Source organism: Lynx canadensis, chromosome A2 (assembly GCF_007474595.2).
Source record: "Lynx canadensis isolate LIC74 chromosome A2, mLynCan4.pri.v2, whole genome shotgun sequence".
NCBI lineage: Eukaryota > Metazoa > Chordata > Mammalia > Carnivora > Felidae > Lynx > Lynx canadensis.
In genome coordinates, this window is record NC_044304.2 from 3,916,655 (window position 1) to 3,936,604 (window position 19,950).

Here is a 19,950-nt window from a genome sequence, read left to right on the forward strand (position 1 = left end):
AGCCGACCGGTACTGGAAAGGGTTTTAATCATAATTAAATAGTTCGTATGTGCCAGACTCCGTGATTAAGCCATAATTGAGGTCCTTGGACTCCAGCCGCTCCCGAGCCTCCTGGGGGCTCAGCCGCCCAGAGTCCCGGGCCCTGGCGCATTTTCGGCCTGGACGGGGCCCGTGAGTGCCAGCAGCGCCCGGGCTGCGGTCACCGCTCCACCGCCACGGCCTCCGCCTGCTCCTCGGGGAAGGCGATGTTGAAGATCTCCCGGTAGTGTTCCACGAAGTGGACCTCCAGGCCCTCGGTGATGAAGGCGGCCAGGTCATAGAAGTCCTTCTTGTTCTCGGCTGGCAGGACGATGCAGGTCACGCCGGCTCGCTTTGCCTGGGAAGGAGGGGACCGCCGGCCAGCCGGGAGGTCAGGGCGGGCAGTGGGACGGGGCTCGGCCCAGACGGCCAGGCTGCACTGCATGAGCTGGCTCACAGATCAGGAAACTAAAGCCCAGACCACATCACTGGCCTCCGTTCCAGGAGCCTGCTCTCCCAGAGCCCCGCTTTTCTGGATTAATCCACAGTCACCATTGCCTTACCTTTAGCGGTTTGGCACAGGAGCCTTACAGAAACATGCATTTAAGCACTTCTAGGCTTAGTGCACATCCCGGCCTGCTCCCTTGTCCTTTCCTGGGCCCTGGCTCACTGGGAGGGCCCCTCAGCCTGATGAGGCCCTTGGAGGACAATGGTTCCCATCTGTCCCCAGGCTCCATCCAGGGACACGGTGCACGTTCCACTCACAAGTGAGGAAAGGCCTGGAGAGCCTCCGCAAAGCCCCCTGCCTGAGATGGCTGTCCGTCCCCGTCTGTGGACACCCTGCCTTCTAGGCAGGTGGGGGGTAGGGTCAAGGTGGGGAAGGGAGGGGTCCCTGCAGAGAAGTGGGAGTCCCGACACAGGAAGCCCCGTACCGAGGGTCTGGTCGGAGCAGACCCCTCCGCCCCCCAGAGGCCCGTGTCCCCTGCCTTCTGTGCATCTGGGCGCTTAGGCTGGAGGGTAGCAGATCCTACCTGCAATGCAACGGGGGGGGGGGGGGGGGGGGGACGCTCACCGCGATGGTCTTCTCCTTGATGCCGCCCACCGGCAGGATCTTGCCCCTGAGGGAGACCTCGCCCGTCATGGCCAGGTTTGGTCTAACTGGCCGGTCCGTCGCGAGGGAGAGCAGCGCCGTGACGATGGTGCAGCCGGCACTCGGGCCGTCCTTGGGGGTGGCGCCCTGGTGGGGAGATGCGGGCAGGGGGTGGGCAGGCGGGACGAGGCGGGGGCACAGGCGGCGGGGCTGCCCCCGGAGGCGGGAGGTGGAGCCCCACCTCGGGCACGTGCAGGTGGATGTGGGAGGTCACCAGGTAGTCGTTGGCCGGGTCGTGCTGCATCAGGAAGGCCCTGGCGAAGGTGTAGGCGATGCGAGCACTCTCCTTCATCACGTCCCCCAGCTGGCCTGTCACCTCCAGGCTCCCGTCCTTGTCCCCCTTGCCGTCCTTGTCTCGTGGCCGCCGAGGGGATGTCTCCACAAACAGCGTAGAGCCTCCTGGGAGACCAGCACGCAGAGCCTGTGAACTCTGGGACCCTCGGGTTCTAGGGACCGTGGCTCCCCCGACCCTACCGGTGGGGCCACCTAGCGGATGCCCCTTCATTAACACTGTCCCTTCGCTAGCTCTCCTGGGCCTAGGGCCTGCTCAAGGCCTGCTCATCCGATGCAGCACCTGCACCGGCCCTACAGCCTAAGGGCCAACAGACGCCCGCCCTCTTGCCCGCTTGGCTGGTGCGGCTGCTTAACTGAGGTCCAAACAAGCAGACTGATTCACGGTTCAGAGCCTGCCTCTCGCACACCCCAGCCTCCTTGTTGGGCCGGGCAAGGTCACCGGGACCCCATCTCCAGGGCTCCCCAAGCAAGGGGAGAGGGCCTCCCGTCAATGCGAATAAAGCTTGTGCGAGGATATTGCCACCTGGCGGCCGCATCTTTTTCCTCTTCGATCAGCCCCTGATCCCTTGGGACTCCCTTCAATGCCAGTGTATCTTGGGGGGACGCCAGCTGACCGCACAGGAACCGGTGTGAGACGTTCTCCAGGACCCCCCCCCACCCCACCGTCCCGGGCTGCTCACCCATGGCAGTCCAGGCCAGCCCCATGACCACGCCGGGGGGCGTCACGTCATACATGCGCTCCACGGTGAACACGGGCTTCCCCACAAAGTCCTGCAGGTTCTCGGGCGTCACCTCCACGAGCTCGGCCTCGCCACTCACAATCTTGTAGGCAGACTTCCGTAACCCCTTGGGGGGGGGGGGGAGGCAGCAGGGTGGGTGTGGCCCCCACCCCGCTGGTCTTTAATCTTTAACATCATGGTAAAGTACAGAAAACGAACCTTTCAGCCATTTTTAAGTTTACAGCTCCGTGGCATAAGGGCATTCACGCGGTCATGCAACCATCTCCAAACTTTCCATCTCCCCAAACAGACTGTCCCCATGAAACGGTGACTCCCCTCCCCGTCTCACCCGACCCTTGGAGCCCACTATCTACTGTCTCTGTGGACGGGACTCCTCTAGGCACCCCGGTGAGTGGGGTCAGGCAGGATGTGTCTCAGGGTTGGCATCCGGTCCTCACGATTCTCCACCTGCCTGGCCAGGCCGCAGAGCCCGACCCCCCCCCCCCCCCCGCCCCCCGCAACCCCTGCCGGCCCACCCGGCTCACCTTCTCCACCTGCTTCTGCAAGTTGCGCACGCCGCTCTCCCGGCAATACTGCTTGATGAGGAGGGTCAGCACCTCTGGGGACAGCTTGGCCTTGCTCTCATCCAGGCCACACAGGGCGCGGGCCTGAGGCACCAGGTAGCGCTGGCAGGGAGGGGGACGCTGTCGTCAAGACCCCCAGGGCCTCAGGGCCTCTCCTGTGGGCCCCGCTTACCCCGAGCCTTCCCAAGACCCCAGGCTGCCTAAAGATCACGGAGGGGGGCCCAGCACCTGCCCGCACAGAGCTCTCGGCCCCCAGTGGGTAGCTAGGGGACAGCTGCCCAGGGAGGCGACCTCAAAGCTGAGACCTGAGGGTAAGGAGCCAGCCAGGCTAGGAGGGAGGGAGGCGGGAAGTCTGGACGGAGAGCACGGCAGGCGCCAGGACCCCACACGTGAGCCCGCAGCTGCCCAGCCCGCCGCCTCCGGAAGCTCCCGGGTCTCTGCCCAGATCCCAGCCCTGCCCTTCCTCCAGATGTCATCTGAGATGCCACTCCCCCAGGAAGGTCTTCCTGATCCCTGGGCTCAGCACGTACACACTGAGGACCTGTGACTCAGGGCAAGCGGCCGCCACCCCGAGCACAGACAGAAGTGGGGAGATCGAGGGGCTCCCATGTCACCCACAGCCCAGCCCAACTCCCACCACACAGCGGTCATGGGACGGTCCTGAGCGCCAACTGGAGGAACAGGAGGGGGAGACACGGGGACACAACCACACACGTCAGTACATCTGCTGCCGTGGGTTGACCAGAAGCCTCTGGGAGTCCGTGTTCCTCTTGTCATTTTAAAGGTTCAAAAGCAGCCCCGGCCCAGGCCCCCAGGCTGCCCCTCCTTGGCCGGGTGGAGACCCCAGTACCCCTGTAACCACCTCAGCCAAGAGCTCCTCTTGCCCACCTCCTACCCCAGGGGAGAGGAGACCACGGTCAGCCCCTGACGGCTGTGATGGACTCAGGGAGAAACGTGCTCAACCCCTTTCCACAAAGAAGACGCAGTCAGAAACCAAGACTCCCGTCCGGAAGAAAACCTGGCTCTCTGCTCTGCTCAACATCCTCCAAGGGTGTGAATCCAGTCTCCAGCCTCGGAAGACTGCTAACGTCTAAGAAGCGCACAGAGCCCCGGATCCTAGGCTCGCCTCGGCCTAGGAAACGCGTTACGCACGCACAGAACTTGACCCAGCCGGCAGGAAGACGGCAGCTTCGCACCCGCACCCACACCCACGGCTGCAAGCGTGCAGGCACGGAAGCTGGCTTCCGAGGGGCCCAGAGCCCGCACTGGGGACAGATGCGCTGCGGGACGAGGCAGCAGCACGCTCACGGGGGAGTTTGCTAACAGAGCTGAGCACACAGCCCCAGACGGTGCACGGGTTCCCTGCGCCCTGAAAGCCCCAGACACCGTGTTCTCCCCAAAGCTGTGCTCACGGGCTGTCTTTCTCTTATTCCTGTTCTGGGGCCCGAGACAGTGGGGTATGAGGAGAAATCTGGGGGCGCCCGGGTGGCTCAGCCGGTGAAGCGTCCGACTCCTGGTTTCGGCTCAGGTCACGATCTGGCGGTTTAGGAGTTCAAGCCCCACGTCGGGCTCTGCGCTGCCAGTGTGGAGCCTGCTTGGGATTCTCTCTCCCTCTCTGCCCCTCCTCCCCCTGCTCACACTTGTGTGTCTCTCAAAATAAACAGACCTTAAAAAATTTTTAAAAGAAGTCCGTCCTTGATCTTTGACCCCAGGTCCTGATATAAGAGCTTGCCAGACCCTGTCGTTTTCTGAGTGAGCGGGTGAGAAGCACAGCTGTTGGGATCTATAAGCCCCTTTCCGCCACACCCGAGCTCGTGCCAGTGAGGTGGCCCCTGTTGAGGGCCAGAGGACCCAACCATGGGGGTAGAGGGATGGGACTTTCAGCCTCACCCCTGACCCCCAGGGAGAGGGGACGGGCTGCGAGTAGAGTCCATCACCAGTGACTCATGATTCACTTGATGCACCTAAAACAGCCTCCGTAAATACTCTAGACAAGGGAGCCGGGTGAATTCGGACTCACTGGGTGGTGTGGGAGGGTGGCACACCCAGGGAGGGCACAGAAGCCCCTGCCCCCTACTTGGCTCGATATATCCTTTTTGGCGGTCCCCTGGCCGTACCCTTTCCAATAACCCGGTACCTAAGTAAACCTCTCCAGGGTTCTGTGAGCTGTCCTAGCAAATCCTCAAACCCAAAGAGCAGGCCGTGGGAACTCCAGATTTACAGCCAGCTGGCCAGAAGAAAGACCTGGAACGTGCAACTGGCATGTAAGTGGGCAGTCCGAGGCACCGAGCCCCTCCCCTGCGGGGTCTGACCCGAGCCCAGGCAGGACCAGGATCTGACGGGGGTTACCGGACACCCCACCGGAAGACGGGGTGGCGCAGGGAAATGCCACGTTGGCGTCAGAGCTGTGCCGTTACACGGTTCACAGCAGGCCCCGCCTTGCTCTCGGCGATACCTCACTGCACAGGCGGGCAGATCCCGGCCACCCCCTCTCCGAGCAGGGCCACTGTGGGCTGTCCGCCCCCCTCTGGTTAGGTGGCGGGCACTTAGCGGGGCTGCCGCTTTGGTCCAGGGCTGGGCGGGGGTCCCGGCCTCACCTCTGCGATGGCCAGCTTCTCCTGGGCCACGTAGCCAGACACGTTGATCATCTCCATCCGGTCCCTCAGCGGCTCTGGAATGGTCTCCGTGACATTGGCCGTGCAGATGAACAGCACCTGGGGAGGCGGCAGGGAGGTACTGGAGGACTGGCACCTGCCTGGCACCTGCCGCCCCCACCGGGCCCAGGCCCCGTGCAGGACGCACACCTTGGACAAGTCCACGGGCACGTCCAGGTAGTGATCCAGGAAGTTGGCATTCTGCTCAGGGTCCAGCAGCTCCAGCAGTGCTGACGAGGGGTCCCCCTGGTAGCCCCGGCCGATCTTGTCCACCTGAAGGGACGGCAGACGGCAGACGGCTTCGGCCCCTCGTCCGGCTCCCCGTGTCTCCTGACCCGACGCCACTGGTGGGAGGGCGCCAGGTGGGACCGGACTGCGCCCAGGGGGAGGGACGGGGCCGGCCCAGAGCGGAAGCAGAAGGGTTCCCCCGAGGCTTGATCTGGGACACTCTCCACCTGGTCAGCACTGCCCGGAGCTCTGGCCCAGGAAGGCCCGAGGGACAGCGTCTGGGGAAGGGCACCGGGAACGGAGGCCGCGCTGCCCTGTCAGCTCTGAGCCCGGCCCCATGCCCCGCCCTTCGTCCGTGCGCACCTCGTCTATCAGGATCAAGGGGTTCTCCGTCTTGGTCTTCTTCAGGCACTGGATGATCTTTCCCGGCATGGCGCCCACATACGTCCGCCTGGGGGGCAGGGCACAGCGGGAACGGATGGCACCTCACCGGCCTGGGGCTGGTCACGCCGGCACCCGCAGGCCCAGCTCACAGACAGGACCTCGGCGAGCCAGGTGCCCTCCAGGGGCCGCAGCGGAGGCAGAGCACGGTCACCCCAACCACCTGTTCGCCCCAGCAATGGGAAGGCCGCCCCGCCCCCCGCCCCCCCCCGACTCGAGGCACAGACACAGACTTGAAACCAGGTCCCTCTCAGGGCCATCCCCCCAGCCAGCACCTCCTATCCAGATGGTGAAACCCAGCCCACGGTGCCCACCTCACAGAGCAGGGAAGGTCAAGAGCAGCCAGGTGCCGGCAGCAAACGTCCCCCCCTCCCAGGTCCTCCCCAATGGCAGGCGCAGCATGGCCTCCCAGGCCTCGGGGCCACGGCGCCCAGGGCCTGGCCCCAGCTGGCGCTTGCCGGGTGTTTCTTGACCATCTACCTGCTCTACTGTCCCAGCTCAGCTGCGGGTGTCTGGCACTCACAGAGCATAAAGCAGACACGAGCCCTGTGTCTGTGAGGTTAAGGCCCAGCAGGGCAGACAGATGGTCGACCAGGTAGAGGAGGAAATCACGAGGTAGAGAAACTTTATCCACACTACAAAGACAACAAAAGGATGGGGGTCCTGCAATGCCATCTCAGAGACACACTACTCTAAGACGAGGATAAAGGACGCTTCGGGGAGACGCCCAGAGCAAAATAAGTGAAGAGGCAAACTGTGTGGGTATTCGAAGGAAGTTTTCTGGGTAAGAAAACAGCCGGTGCAAAGGTCCCGGGGCAGGACCAGGCCCAGAATGCTGGAAGCCCATATGGCTTTCAGAGTAGAGTGAGTGAGGGGGAGAGAGAGAAGGGAACAAACAGGGCAGGGTGTGCTAGGCCTTCCAGGCCTCAGTGTGGATCTGGGCTTTTACCCCGAGGGAGGAGGGAGCCCTGGAGAGCTGTGGACAGAGAAAATTTTGCTGCTGTTACTAAAGGACAGCAGCAGAAGTTCCCTTCCTCATCCTTGTTTGGGGATCCCAGACGGACATCAATCGAGAACACCTGCCTGCCCTCCTGGGCCCCTTTCCCCCAGTGACTCACCCCCACTTGTCACAGACCTATACTTGTTTGAAACCTCAGCCAAGACCCCTTCGCAGCCTGGGTGAGTGGTCCTTGTGCACGCTCTTGGGCCTTCTGAACCAGGGGCCAAGGGGCCACCAGGGCCTGCCTCTGCCTCCCCCACCCAGCTCAGACTCCAGCCCCGAGCCAAGAGCCGGCACAGCCGCCCCTCTGCCTTTGGGGCAGGCCCAAAGGCCCCACGCCTCCCGGGCGCCCTCGCACCACAGGCCCTCACTGACTCCTCGCCCAGCACCGTGAAGGCCTCATCCACTCCCGTCCCCCAGGGCCCTGCCAGACTCCGGATGCCTTCTCTGAACTCCTGGAGCTCCCGAGATACTCGTACACCTGTTATGCCTGTGTCTCCCTAAAGAAACTGCTCTGAGAACCACCCTCAGCAGGGGCTGGCGTGGTGGGAGGCCCCGGGAGAACACGACATCCTGACTCTGCCGTGACGTTCTGACACCCCGGACCCAGGATGGCAGCCCCTGCCTGGGCCTGGCGAGGGAGCAAAGAACCAAGAGCCGTGCCGAGACCTCACCGGTGTGCCGCCCCGTCCTTGCTGGGACGACCACCTCGCCCCTCGCCCTGGCCCACAGTCCCTGGTCCTGGGGCTGAGCACGCGGCCCCGGAACTCTGGCCGCAGCACTGGGGGCACTGAGTGGGCGGACGGGAGCTGGATCCACCGGGGTATCTGTCCACGACCTGGCGAACAAACGCTGGGGGTGGTCCGCCCTCCCGGTGCTGAAGGCGAAGGCTTTGAGCCCACGTTCGAGCGGCTGCACTCGGTCACGTTACCGCAGCGCAAGCACAGGGCCCCCGCTCACCGCTGACGCCCCCTCTGACACACAGGCACAGAGCCGGGGCGGGGGAACGAAGCCCGACAGGAAGCCGGGCCTACCTGTGCCCTTTGATCTCAGCCACGTCGGTCATGCCACCGACGCTGAAGCGGAAGTACTCGCGGTTCAGGGCACGGGCGATGGAGCGGGCGATGCTGGTCTTGCCCACGCCAGGCGGACCGTAGAAGCAGAGGATCTTGCCCTGGGTGGAGCCTCGGAGCTGGCTGACGGCAATGAACTCCTGCGGGCAGAGGTGGGCTCCCGTGAGGCTCGCCGCCCTCTCTGCAGAGGAAGGGGCCCCGCCTGACGTGGGCCTCAGCACCGTCACGCCGCCTTGCAGGGTTCCGGGGGCCGTGGAAGGGACAAGGCGTATCCCAGAGGGGCCGAGCTGACTGAAGGGTCACATGCCCCAGGGAGGGCAGGGACCGACCGTGGGGGACACGGCACCAGGCCCGGCTAGTGTGTCCCCTTCCTCCCACATCCTGGACCGTCCCGATCCTCTCTCTGCCCCAGCCACAGCCTACTGGCCCTGGGGCCAGGTCCGTCTGTCATCTCGGGCATTTTTGTCCCCCTCAGAAACCAGAGGCCCCTGGAGCAGGGAGCCTGGCCCAGACTGCCCGTGCCGCCTCTAGCTGGAGCCCTCCACCTCTCCTTCCTCACCGGGATGGGGGTGAGGGGGGTGGTCTGGGAGGCAGGGGGGTGCAGGGGGGCGTCACCGGGACGGGGGCAGGTAGGGGTGGCCTGGGAAGTGGGGGGGGGGGGTGGGAGGGGGGTGGGGGGGGCGGGGGGGGTGGGGGGGGGCGGGCGTCACCGGGATGGAGGCGGGGGGGTGGGGGGACGGGGGGGCGGCAGCCTGGGAAGTGGGGGGGTGTCACCAGGATGGGGGCAGGCAGCCTGGAAAGCAGGGGGTGGTGTGGGGGGGGCGTCACCGGGATGGGGTTGGGGGGCGGCCTGGGAGGCAGGGGGGAGGTGTGGGGGGGTGTCACCGGGATGGGGGTGGGGGGGTGGTCTGGGAAGCGGGGGGGGGGGGGGGGGCCTCACCAGGATTCGCTTCTTGACGTCTTCCATCCCGTAGTGGTCCTCCTCCAGCACCGCCTGGGCCCGGGCCAAGTCCAGATTCTCGTCACTATGCTTGCCCCAGGGGATGGACGTCAGCCAGTCCAGGTAGTTCCGAGTGACGCTGCCACGGGACAGACCGGGGCCGGTGAGTGTGGCAAATCCACATCGCCAGCGCCTGCGGAACCCGCTGCGCGGACCACACCGAGCACCTCAGCCGGAAGGGCCGCCAACCGCCTGGGAAGAGGCCACACTGTGGGCCCCGGCAGTTCCCAGGACAAGCACTTGGCTCGTTTCCCGAGCCAGACGCGGCACGCACGGGGACCGGTCAGAAGCCTGTACCGTGGAGGCGGCAGCGGTAAACGCGAGACAACCTTACCCAGAGCAAGTGGGAAACGGGCCCGGCCGGTGGCAGGTCAGCACGGCCATGAGAGACCCCCAGGCTGGGAGCCGTGTGCCCACCGGACAAGGCCGAGCCCCCAGGAAGACGCGCGGACCTCCAGGCCCTCGGAGAAATGCCAGAGGGGCCACAAGCAAGCACCGCTTTGGGCCGACACCCCAGGGTTCAAATTCCCGTCCCCGTCTACCAGCTCAGAGGCCCCGCTCGCTGACTTGACTTCTCTGAACCTCAAATTCTCCAGCTGGGAGACGGAGTGACAAAGAAGTCTGTTCCGCCCAGGGGCACCAAGACAGGGCCGTCATACGTCAAGCGCTTCTCAGGCGCCCACCGTAGCCAGAGTGCGCCCAAGGGACCCGACCTCCCACCTTCTGGGTCTGGGCGGAGGAGCGAGAAGGGGCCGCCCCTGAGGGCGGAGGTCACGTTGAGCACAGCCCCCAGGGTGCTCACTTGAATTCGGAGGAGTGGTTGTCCAGCAGGCCCAGCTTGCTAAGCTCCTCGTCCACCACGTCCATGACGTGCTTGGGGACCACGAGCTCCTTCAGCCGCTCGCGGAACTTCTCCTCGATGGCGTCCTTGTCCTCCTTCTCCAGGCCCAGCTCCTTCTTGATGATCTTCAGCTGCTCTTGCAGGAGATATTTGCGGTGCGTCTGCTTGATCTTCTCTTCCACCTGCAGGGCCCAGAGGCTACGGTCACAGCGCACGGGAGGGAACATGGGCGGGTCTGCAGACCCACGAGGGCCGGGGCGGGGCCGCTGTTCCTCAGGACACGGGAGGAGGAGAGTCCACGAGGCCGCCTCCAGCTCCCCCCACCTTGAACCTAGTCTCCCTGAGTGGGGCCCCAAAATAAACTCTCGGTGCCGGATGAGCAAGCGATTTGCTCTTTGATCCCAACCGTGACCCCAGCGCGCCTCCCACGGGCACGGAGCTCCTCTGGACGGACAGGGCAGCAGGCGAGGGCTCGGAGGCCAGGCCGGGCCCCAGTGCCGCCTACAGCCCCCGCCCCTGCGTCCCGTTGGGGGTGCGTTAAGAACTGCCTCGTGGGGGGCAGGGGCAGCGTCCAGGGGGTGCCGTCAGTGAAGCGTCCGACTTCGGCTCAGGTCATGATCTCGCGGTTTGTGAGTTCCAGCCCCGCGTCGGGCTCTGTGCTGACAGCTCAGAGCCTGGAGCCTGCTTCCGATTCCGTGTCTCTCTCTCTGACCCTTCCCTACTCGTGCTCATTCTCTCTCTCGAAAATAAGTAAAAAACATTAAAAAAAACCCCACAAAACCCAACTGCCTCATGGGGTGCCTGGTGCGCTTAGTCAGAAGAGCATGCAACTCTTGATCTCAGGGTCATGAGTTCAAGACCCACCCTGGGGGGTAGAGACTGCTTAAATAAATAAGCGTATACGTAAAAAAGAATTACCTCGTGCTGATAACTAAGGGTTAAAAAATTTCCCAGTTACAGACGCGACGTGGAAGGTTTTTCTCAAATAAAGCTGAGTGAAAAAAGTCACTCAACTGTGAATGGCGAGCCACTGAAAATCCAGGCAGCCCACAGATTCACCCGCAATCGGGAAGGTGGGCCGCGAAACGCAGAGTCGTGGGGAAACCGATTTTCAACCTCTCCCGGGCCGGTTCCCCATTCCCAGCATCTCCGCGGGACTCTGTCCTGACGGGGGACGTCCCGAGACCACAGGCTCCGGGCTCAGCTGCCAGGACCGGCCTCAGGGTTTGGCGCGCAGAGCCTCCCGAACCGGCGGCCGCCCCGCACGCCGCCGCCCTCCCCACAGAGGCGCGTCGGCAGCCCACACTCACCTCGCGCCCCAGGCGCTGCTGCAGCTTGCTCAGCTCAAACTCCTTCTTGAGGAGGGAGAGGGCCTTATACAGCCGCTTGGGGATCTGCCGAGAAAGGGAAGACGCGGGCGACGGTCAGAAGCCGCCTCTGTGCCTGCTGAGGGTGGGGGGGGCAGGCACCTCGCAGACGGGGCGCTCACAGGGCGGACCCACCTCGCCACGCCGTACCCACCGGAGGGGCGCACCCTCGGACCTAACGTGCCCAGTTCCGCGAACACCTCCTACAGGTAAACTGTAGGCCCGCAAGCTGTGGTCCAGAACGTTCGTAGTGGCCAAAGACTGGTGGCGAGCCGAGCACGCCACCCGGTGAACACAAGGCACCGCCCGCAGGGCCGCCAAGCAGCCACAAGAGAACAGGGACCCGTGCAGAGGGGACGTGAAATCGGAAAGCGGAGCCGCGGACAAGCAGCCGGGCCCGGGGGACCAGGGTGCACTCACATTGGTCTCCTCCAGGACGTCCTGCAGCTCGTGCGACTCGGCTCCGGTCAGCGCGGCCCCCATGTCGCTCAGGTAGATGGGGTTGTCCACCACCCTCTGGCCCGCCTGCATCATCTGCAGCACAGACTCTCTGGAGGGGACAGAGGCCCCGCGGGGACTGCTGCAGCCGGTGGCCCGCATCCCCTCTCCCCGGCAGCACGGGGCAAGGCCCTGGGATGCTGAGAGCCGGGCGGCAGGGTGAGCGAGGCCACCTGTCCCAGAGCCGAGAGACTAATGTCCCCGTGCCCAGACACGAGCCCCTCCAGCAGCCGTGTGGTGCACCCCCCCTCCCCCCCCCCCCACCCCGGCCCGCCATGAGATTCTCTCCAGCCGCAGCTTCCGACCAAATCCAAGCCCTTGTCAGCACAAAGGAGGCAAAGGCCCCGGGCTGGGTAGGCCACCCCTCTCCCCCCGCCAGGGCCCCCTTGCCGCAGGGGAAGCAGGATCTCCTCACGCAGGGCCGGGCCCTGTGCCACGAACCCCCGCGCCAGCAAGGTTCTCTGTCAGGACGACGCTCTGAGAAAGCTTCCCGCCAACCCAGCGGCACAAAGAGGCAGGCGACCCCAGCCCGGCCCCAGGGATGGGGGACGGTCGGCCGTACACTCAGACGGCAGAGGGGGGCTGGAGACCAACCTGTAGAGCGGGTTCAAGGCAATGATGTCCCGGATGGTCTTCACAATCTCGGCGGTCAGGGCCTGGCAAAGGGGGGGGGGGGGGGTGGCCGTCGGTCCTGGGGCCAGCAGGGGCTGTGGCCCAGGCCAAGGATGGCCTCAGGTGCCCAGGCGCACGGCCTGAATCCAAGTCCCAGGGACTCAGGACCCGGGCAGGAGAAACGAAAACCAACACCTATCTCCTCACAGCATGCCGAATCCTGACCTCAGGACGAGCCGTTTTGAGGGAAAAAGAGGGGTGGGGGCTTCTTTATTCCCTTATTTCAAGCACGATCCCCCTTCTCAACCTCAGCACATCCTGGTCTGACTTCTGTCTGGGGACGTGCCTGTGATTCACCAGGGCTCCCAGCCTGCCCCCTCCCAGCACCTCGCCCCAGGCTCCCCGAGGCAGAGGATCCCCCCTGAGGTGGACACGATGGGACAGTCTAAGGTATAACGCCCAGAACCTCATGATTTCCAGAAGGCATGGTTCCCAGCACGCCACACCCCAGCGAAGGCACCGGTGGGCACCGAGAGCGGCCGCGTCCCTTCTCCACAAGCACGTGGCCCCTAGCAAGCTGACCTTCCAGAAAGGACCTGCAGAAGGCAGCTAGAGGCCCACGGTGCCTGCAGCCCCGTCAAGTCTCCCTGATCTGTCCCCCGCAGCATCTTTGAGTTTGGTCCCGTCTCTCTCCCACCACACGACCCTTGTAGGAAACTCGGAGCTGTGCTGTCAGTCTAGCAAGCGGCGGGAGCTACTCGCACTCAAATAAATTAGCGCCAGACGGGACTGGACATTTCCCTCCAACCACGGGGCTAACGGCGTGGAGCCAGAGAACATTTGCACGGGACAACACTGCTCCGAGGGCCCCCGTGTGGCTCGCGGGTGTGACAACAGCAAATGCAGCCCCTCCTGGTACTGGGGGCAGGTGTCACCAACAGACTGCAGGACCCCTTCCCACCAAGGCCAGAGGTCCCCCCAGAACTCTGTTCAACACCGCGCTGCAGGCTCAGACCGAGGCCGTCGGCTGCGCACGGCGTGTTCTCGGGGAGACCACGCGCATGTAACCTTTTCTTGTTCGTCCCCACCCACTGGCGGGGGTTCCCCTGCCTCTAACACGCCAGAACAGGTGGAAGGACACGTTCTGCCACCCGGACAGCTGGCTCGCTGCTGGCAGGCCTGTGCCGGGGGTCAAGGTGGCCGGGCCCTGCTTCCCTCCCCAGCACCCCGGGCTTCAGGGGAAGGAGCCAGTACGGAAAGCAGGGCCGAGGGCTCCCGCGCAGCAGACACGGCTGGGGCCGGCCCCCGGTTCAAGTCCTGCCGCCTTCATGAGCAGCTAAGGGCCCAGCGCATCTCCTTTGCCTTCTGGACGCCAGTCCTTCCTAGGACTTCTGCGGGGGGAGTACGTTTTGCATCCCGCAAGAACCCGACGGCCGCGACAGGCTGGAGCGTCGACGAACACCCACCCCGCCCAGGGGAGCTCCCTGGGCAGCTGCCCGCCGTACCTTCACTTCTTCCGTGACCTGGAAGTCCTCGTGGACGACATTCTCCACCTCCACCATGAGCACCTCGCCGGGGGGAGCCGAGGCGGGCTCCACCATCACCTCCGTCGGGTGCCCGGAGCTCAGGCCCTCCTCCGCCTCCTTCTTGCTGCGTTTCGGCTTCCTGCGGGGCTTCTGCTTGTTTTCGGCCTCGGCCTCGGCCTCCTCCGGCTCCACCTCCAGCTGTCTGCTGATGTGAATCCTGCAGACAGAAACGAGGCCGGGGTGAAGCCGCCGGGGTGGCTACAGGGCCAAGCTGGGGACCAAGCCGGTGTCTCAGAACCCCAAGACCGGCACGGCGTCCCCCCACCCCCGACACCGCAGGCCTCCAGCTGACCCGCCCAACCCGTGCGCACGCCAACACCCTGCTGTCCTCCACGAACGGGTGACGGGTGAGCCAGCGGTGACCGGCTCTGGGGCCCACCTCAAGCCGTCAGCTCAACCAAGCAGGACCTCTGGGACTCTGCCTGCCCTCCCTCAGCCCCAAGCTCACCGTACGGTGCTCCTTCGTGCGGTTCGGGCCTCGATTCGAGGGCACCTCCGCCGAAGCCCTCCCTGACCACTCCACGTGTGGTCTGTCCCCCATCTGTGCCTGCCTACCGTCACCCCGTCTGTCTTCGCTTCCCTCCAAAAGCACCCACCACCATCAGAACTCAGCCTGTGACCTGTTTGGATGCTCATGCCCTCCCCACTGGGGAGAAGGGGGTGTTGGCCTCTTTCTGCCCACACCCAGGTGCCCAGCAGACACCAGGCCCCAGGGGTCGAGTGACACATTGAATGCAAACGTGTCGTTCCACCTCTGGGCCCTCTCCTGTCACCCACGCCACCTTCCCCAGAGGGCGGGCCTGGGAGCTGTCGGGGCGTGGACCCCACCCCCGGCTGACATCAGCAAGTTGCACAGAGCTGCCTCTGGAGCCCGCGGGACCCACTCCATAAGGCGCCTCGTAGGTGAGGACGGCACTCAGCAGCCACCCCAGTTTTTATTCATTTTGGTTGCATTCCCCTCCCCTCCCCCCACGAATCCCCCCAGGAGACAACAGCAGCCACTTTCCCGAAAACAGCCTCTAACATGAGCAGATGAAAATGGGTGTGGGGCTCCGTGCGGTGGGAATGCCAGTGGGACCTTTCACAGAATCAGTGCGTGGAGCACCCCGCTTCCCCGAGTGTGTTCTGGGGTGCTGCCTTGCTGACCCCGGACAAGGCTCTGGGAGAGAAAAGAACCGGGAACTCTCGCTTCGACAAAGGCCGAGCACCTTCGATGAGGGGCATTTGCAACATTTACTATGTAATGGCTCAGGACTCAGAAGTGTTTCTCACGTGGATGTGACCGTGACGCTCCTGACGAGCATCTTGAGGACCGATGCTCCTTGGCGCACATGTGAAAACTGGACAGCGTCCACCCAGCCGAGCTGGCACATTTTTCACAATCAGCTGCGGCCGAACAAGGATTTAAGCTGGGCTCGCCGCTGTGAGCGGCCCTTCAGCAGAGTGGAGGTGGAAACCACACCGCCCGAGAAGGAAAGGTGTCTGCTCGAGTGAAATACGACAGTGCTAGGCTGGATATCCAGCAGGACCTGCTGGCTGATGCAGACAGGGCACCGGAGGAGAAGTATCCCCAACTGGGAACATCTAACACCCAGACGCACCCAGACAACTTGCTGTCTGTACCTGGGATGCTTTTGTGAACAACGTGCATGAAAGATACAGGTTGTCACTGATCACCCACTGCCACTCCGACAAGGGGACTCCGAGGAGGGAGGGATCCAGAAGCGATCCATCTCGGCCACCTGCCGTGGCAAGCATTGGCCCAGTCCCTGCCGTGGCAAGGCGACAGGGCTGAGCAAGAAGGGTGGTCCGTGCTGGCACCTGGGGGCACTCGGGGCCTCTCTTCCTGCCCCACGCACGCACTCGGGGCCCCGCACCTTCTGTGTCCCATGACGATCATGCGCAGCTTGTCCCCGAGGTCCTGCATCTCGTGGATCTGGACAAACGTCCCCGTGTGGTAGACTTCATCCAGGCTCTCGACCACGTCCGACTCGTTGCTAAGGGACAGGGACACAAAGGAGCGTCGGCACGGGCCCTCTGATTCTCAGCAGGCTGCCTCGGACTGAGAGGGAGGAGGAAGAGAAGAGAAGCACCCCTACCAGCCGCAACTGAAAATGGAGAGCAACCGCCTCGCTCCCACAGGTGCTCAGGGCCCAGAAGGGCGCCTGCTCACCGAGGGCCGCCCCTGGCGGCTGCCGACGAACACAGGTGAGCAGCTCCTGGCCAGGTCTGCTGGAAGGGCAGGCCCGGACAGAACGGATTCCATTCCACACCTCCCACTACCGAGCCTTCGAATGTACCTTCTAACTCGGAAGTGGAGCGGACTGCCACCGAGAGTCAAGGTATCTGCCCACCTAGCCCTGCGCTGAAGCGGCCTCGCGGGTGTCTTTAACACTTAGGGTCCTGGAGGTTAAAATCCACTCCCCCTCCCCGCCTCGCATCTTGACAATGCACGAGGCCAAGTCTTCAGCCTAGACTAAAAAGTATGCTTGTCTCTCAGCCTTATGCTCGGCAGGTCAAAGGTCAGAGGTCCGGCTACTCTAGGGAGCAGGATTTGTGGTGAGCTACACTCCAGGGCAACTTCAACGAAGGAGTGAAGGAAAAGTTACACTTACTTGTCATCTCTCTTTAGAAAGACGCCGGCATACGGCTGGGCAAGACGGACCTTCCTTCTTAGCAGCTCAACCAACTTCTTATTTTTAACCTAGCATGACAATGACCCCAAAGTGAAATGCAGGTTTCCTAGCTGACATTTTGACAGCAGCTCTAGCGTTTTCTCTATCATTCTCGGGGATATGCTAAAAGCCAAACACACAAAGGCGTGGGACAGATTGGCAGGGCTGCATCCCTCAGTGGTTTCCGCTGCTTTCTAAAGAAAAGTCAAAGTAGCCCAATGGCGAGAACCAAGAAAGTGATTTAACATCCCATTTCAAGAGTTGTTTCAGGGGTAAAATGTCTAGACTATTATGATTTTATCAGTGACAGAAAATCAACACTGTACGCGCATAATTCAAACGTGGCCCATCCCACAGGCTGGTAACTTCCTCCAATTTTCACTGAAAGGATTTCCCAATCCCATCTGTACCCTTTTCATCAACGGCTGAAGGCTCCAGAATGACAAGACATTATCTTGATGTCATTTCAATGGCAGGGAGAGGGCTAACGTCTTCTAGGAAACATCTGATGGGCAGGAGCACAGACATCTGTAAGGCTCAACTGATTTCCATCCAGCAGACATTAAATCCCACACCAGATTACAATGACACTTAAGGGCCCTCAAACTTCAGCCTGCACTGGAATTCCCTGGAGGACTTGTTAAGACAGACAGCTGAGCCCCAGCCCTGAAGTTTCTTGAGGAGGCCTGGAGTAGGCCTGACAATCTGCACTTCAAACAAGCTCTCAGGTGATGCTCATGTGGCCGGTCTAGGCACCACACTTTGAGAACAGGGCTTTAACTCATCCCTTAACAGAGTCTCTTACGGTTCAGGAATTCCTCACCTCACAGATGCACCTTTCCCAGGGAAAAGGTCCAGGACAGCCAGGAGGGGTACATGGCCCACCAACACTTAAGAGCCACCGATCTATACTGAGGGGACACACGACTGGGGCAAATTAGCCACATACAGTGTCAACCACAAAAACACGAGTAGACGGAGCTTTGCCAACTCGGTCCCATGGAAGTTTCTCCAGTTTGCCCTCTGCTAATAGCTGCTGCATTTCAGCCCCTGTCCCATCACTGACCAGGTAACAACGACAGAAATACAGGGCATACCCTGTGCCAGTCTCAGGCTTTCCACAGCAATTCATTTAAACCTCCTGGCTAACTCCGGGGTGGGGCAAACAGAATCTCTTGGAAGAATCCTACCTCTGGGGACAAGAGGCATTTGCCACTTTGCAGGGCCGAGGGGACCCTACCTGGTGAACACTCCTGGCCCCAGAGGTCGGCTGGGGTTGAGGACAGGAGAAAGGCCCCCAGGGCATACTTCTGAGAGGTCAGAAGAATACCATACAGGAAACAGTAGCACCAGCTTCTGAGATAGAAGGCTATAGCCCTGACAAAGGTGAACTCCCCTCCCCCATGAGCTCTGAGAATTGAGGTACAATTATGATGCCCACTTTGCAGATGAGAAAATGGAGGCCCAGAAGAACAGCTTTCTGAAGGTGAAGGAGCTTGGATGGTGGAGCCAGGATATGAATCCACAGGCTCTGGGGTCTGCAAGTAACCACTACTCGAAACCAAAGAAGGCCCTCGGAATAGCTGCTCAGACACCTCAGAGGAGGTGGCAGGGGCTCCTTCGGTCCTGAGATTTGTTTAGCAGAGACTAGAGCGTAGGGAAAGGTTGGAGATGAACGCAGAGGCTGACTCATTACATGACCTTGCTCAGACAGTTAACAGATAACCATTTTCCACCACAGACTCTAATCTCCACGTCATTAAAAGAAAAAAAAGAGAAGAAAGAAGGCATTCGGGTCCTTTGTATTCTAAAACCTCAAGTCCCTTGCACTCGTGTTGCTTTCGATTACATCACCCAGGTCCACCCTCCCCACCCCCCACGGCTCTTAGTCTGAAATGATCTTGCTTGCTGTCTCTTCCATCAGAACACAAGTTCCTTAGGTACAGGAACTGCATTTGACTTGTTTGTTACTGTATCCTCAGTGCTGACTACGTAGCAGGAGCTGAAGAACTCTCTACTAAACGAATAAACCAAGGCTGCGCTCCTCTGAGAGCATCCTTCCCCCTAAATCTCCTGTACTCTATTCCTGACTCTGTTATCCCTATAATATGTATTACCTTCCGACATACAATTTATTTACTAACCTGATTTATTGCCTTTTGTATCCCACATTCTAGTGGGATAAGCTCCAAAGGCAGGAATTTTTATCAGTCTTATTCACTGCTGTATCCCTAAAAACCTCACCTGGCATGTGGTAAGCGGTCAAGAAATGTTTAGGAAAGGAATGAATCCTGATCCCAAAGAGGCTCCTAGCTAGGTGGCAACCCCCCCCCCCCCCCTCCCAGCTGAAGAGTGTTACAAAACATTTACCCAGACGCGCAGAACAATTCCGGTCTTTCCCAGCATCGGATTTCTACGACTGGGTGGGACTCTAACTGGGCAATCCTAAACTCAATCTGAAAGGGAGAAGAGGAATCTGGCTCCAACTCACCAAACTAATGAGAAGACAAGGACACGAATTCCAACTTTTAAGAAGCTTCATGCGTGGGAAAAGTTGTGAGGCATGAAGGTGCTGCTAAAGGATCCCTCGGTCCAACCCGCTGCTTGCAGAGGTGGGGAAATGGAGGTCAAGACGGGGGCGCTCATTACCTCGATAATCTTGATGAAGCGCGGGAACACCGGGTTGCGGGTGACGGCGATGAGCGGCAAGTGCGGGAACACGTCCGGAATCGTCATGGGCGTCAGCGCCGTTATGATGGGGCCTTCCCCGCCTCCCGAGCTGCTCCCCGCGCCCGCGGCCCCATCCTCGGCACCGCCCTCGGGGGCATCCTCGCCGCCGGAGAATGCGCCACCGCCGCCGCGGCTGTTCGCCTCCCAAAGTCCCCGCCACTGGCTCGCGGCCACAGGGCCTCGGCCCCACAGCGCCCAGGGAGGCGAGGCGTCGCAGGCCCGCCGGCCTCTGGGCAACCACGCTCCGGCCGCAGTTGGAACCCGCCCCCCGGCGGCGGCCAGCAACGGCCGCCGCAGCGCCCAACACCGCGCCGCGCCCCACAGCCGCACGTAGCCTGTGCCCGCCGCCATGGCCCGGCCATCCTGGCGACGCACGGCACTTGCGTCACTTCCTCTCGCCCGGCTAGTGCGCACGTGAAGCCCGGCGCGTGCCTGGGCGCCGGCGGGGGGCGTGGAACCAGAAGCGACGGGGGTGGGGCT

At 62.3% G+C, this 19,950-nt stretch overlaps 1 protein-coding gene across 2 annotated transcripts; it reads right to left on the minus strand.

The window, feature by feature from the left end:
- Positions 1-10: 10 nt before the first annotated feature.
- Positions 11-19,821, minus strand: LONP1 (lon peptidase 1, mitochondrial). Of its 2 annotated transcripts, none has more exons than XM_030292689.1 (18): positions 19,390-19,821; positions 16,681-16,769; positions 15,943-16,062; positions 13,985-14,222; positions 12,462-12,523; positions 11,790-11,919; positions 11,313-11,396; positions 9,964-10,184; positions 9,102-9,240; positions 8,123-8,301; positions 6,011-6,098; positions 5,570-5,692; positions 5,363-5,479; positions 2,727-2,867; positions 2,143-2,308; positions 1,350-1,567; positions 1,091-1,255; positions 11-376 (listed from the first exon to the last, which is right to left on the minus strand). In XM_030292689.1, the coding sequence occupies exons 1-18, from the start codon at positions 19,819-19,821 to the stop codon at positions 200-202; spliced, it is 2,889 nt and encodes a 962-aa protein (XP_030148549.1). In that variant the 3' UTR covers positions 11-199. The 2 variants fall into 2 exon arrangements, with proteins under 2 accessions (XP_030148549.1, XP_030148556.1); XM_030292696.1 differs by lacking the exon at positions 19,390-19,821 and adding an exon at positions 19,232-19,339.
- Between the last annotated feature and the right edge of the window lie 129 nt (positions 19,822-19,950).

Excerpts from the sequence above, each read along its gene's own strand:
- LONP1 (XM_030292689.1), bottom strand. The coding sequence starts at position 19,821 with ATGGCGGCGGGCACAGGCTACGTGCGGCTGTGGGGCGCGGCGCGGTGT. Across the intron at positions 12,524-13,984 it reads AGGTCACGGAAGAAGTGAAG|GCCCTGACCGCCGAGATTGT; the intron begins GTACGGCGGGCA and ends CCCCTTTGCCAG. Across the intron at positions 1,256-1,349 it reads TCCACCTGCACGTGCCCGAG|GGCGCCACCCCCAAGGACGG; the intron begins GTGGGGCTCCAC and ends TCTCCCCACCAG.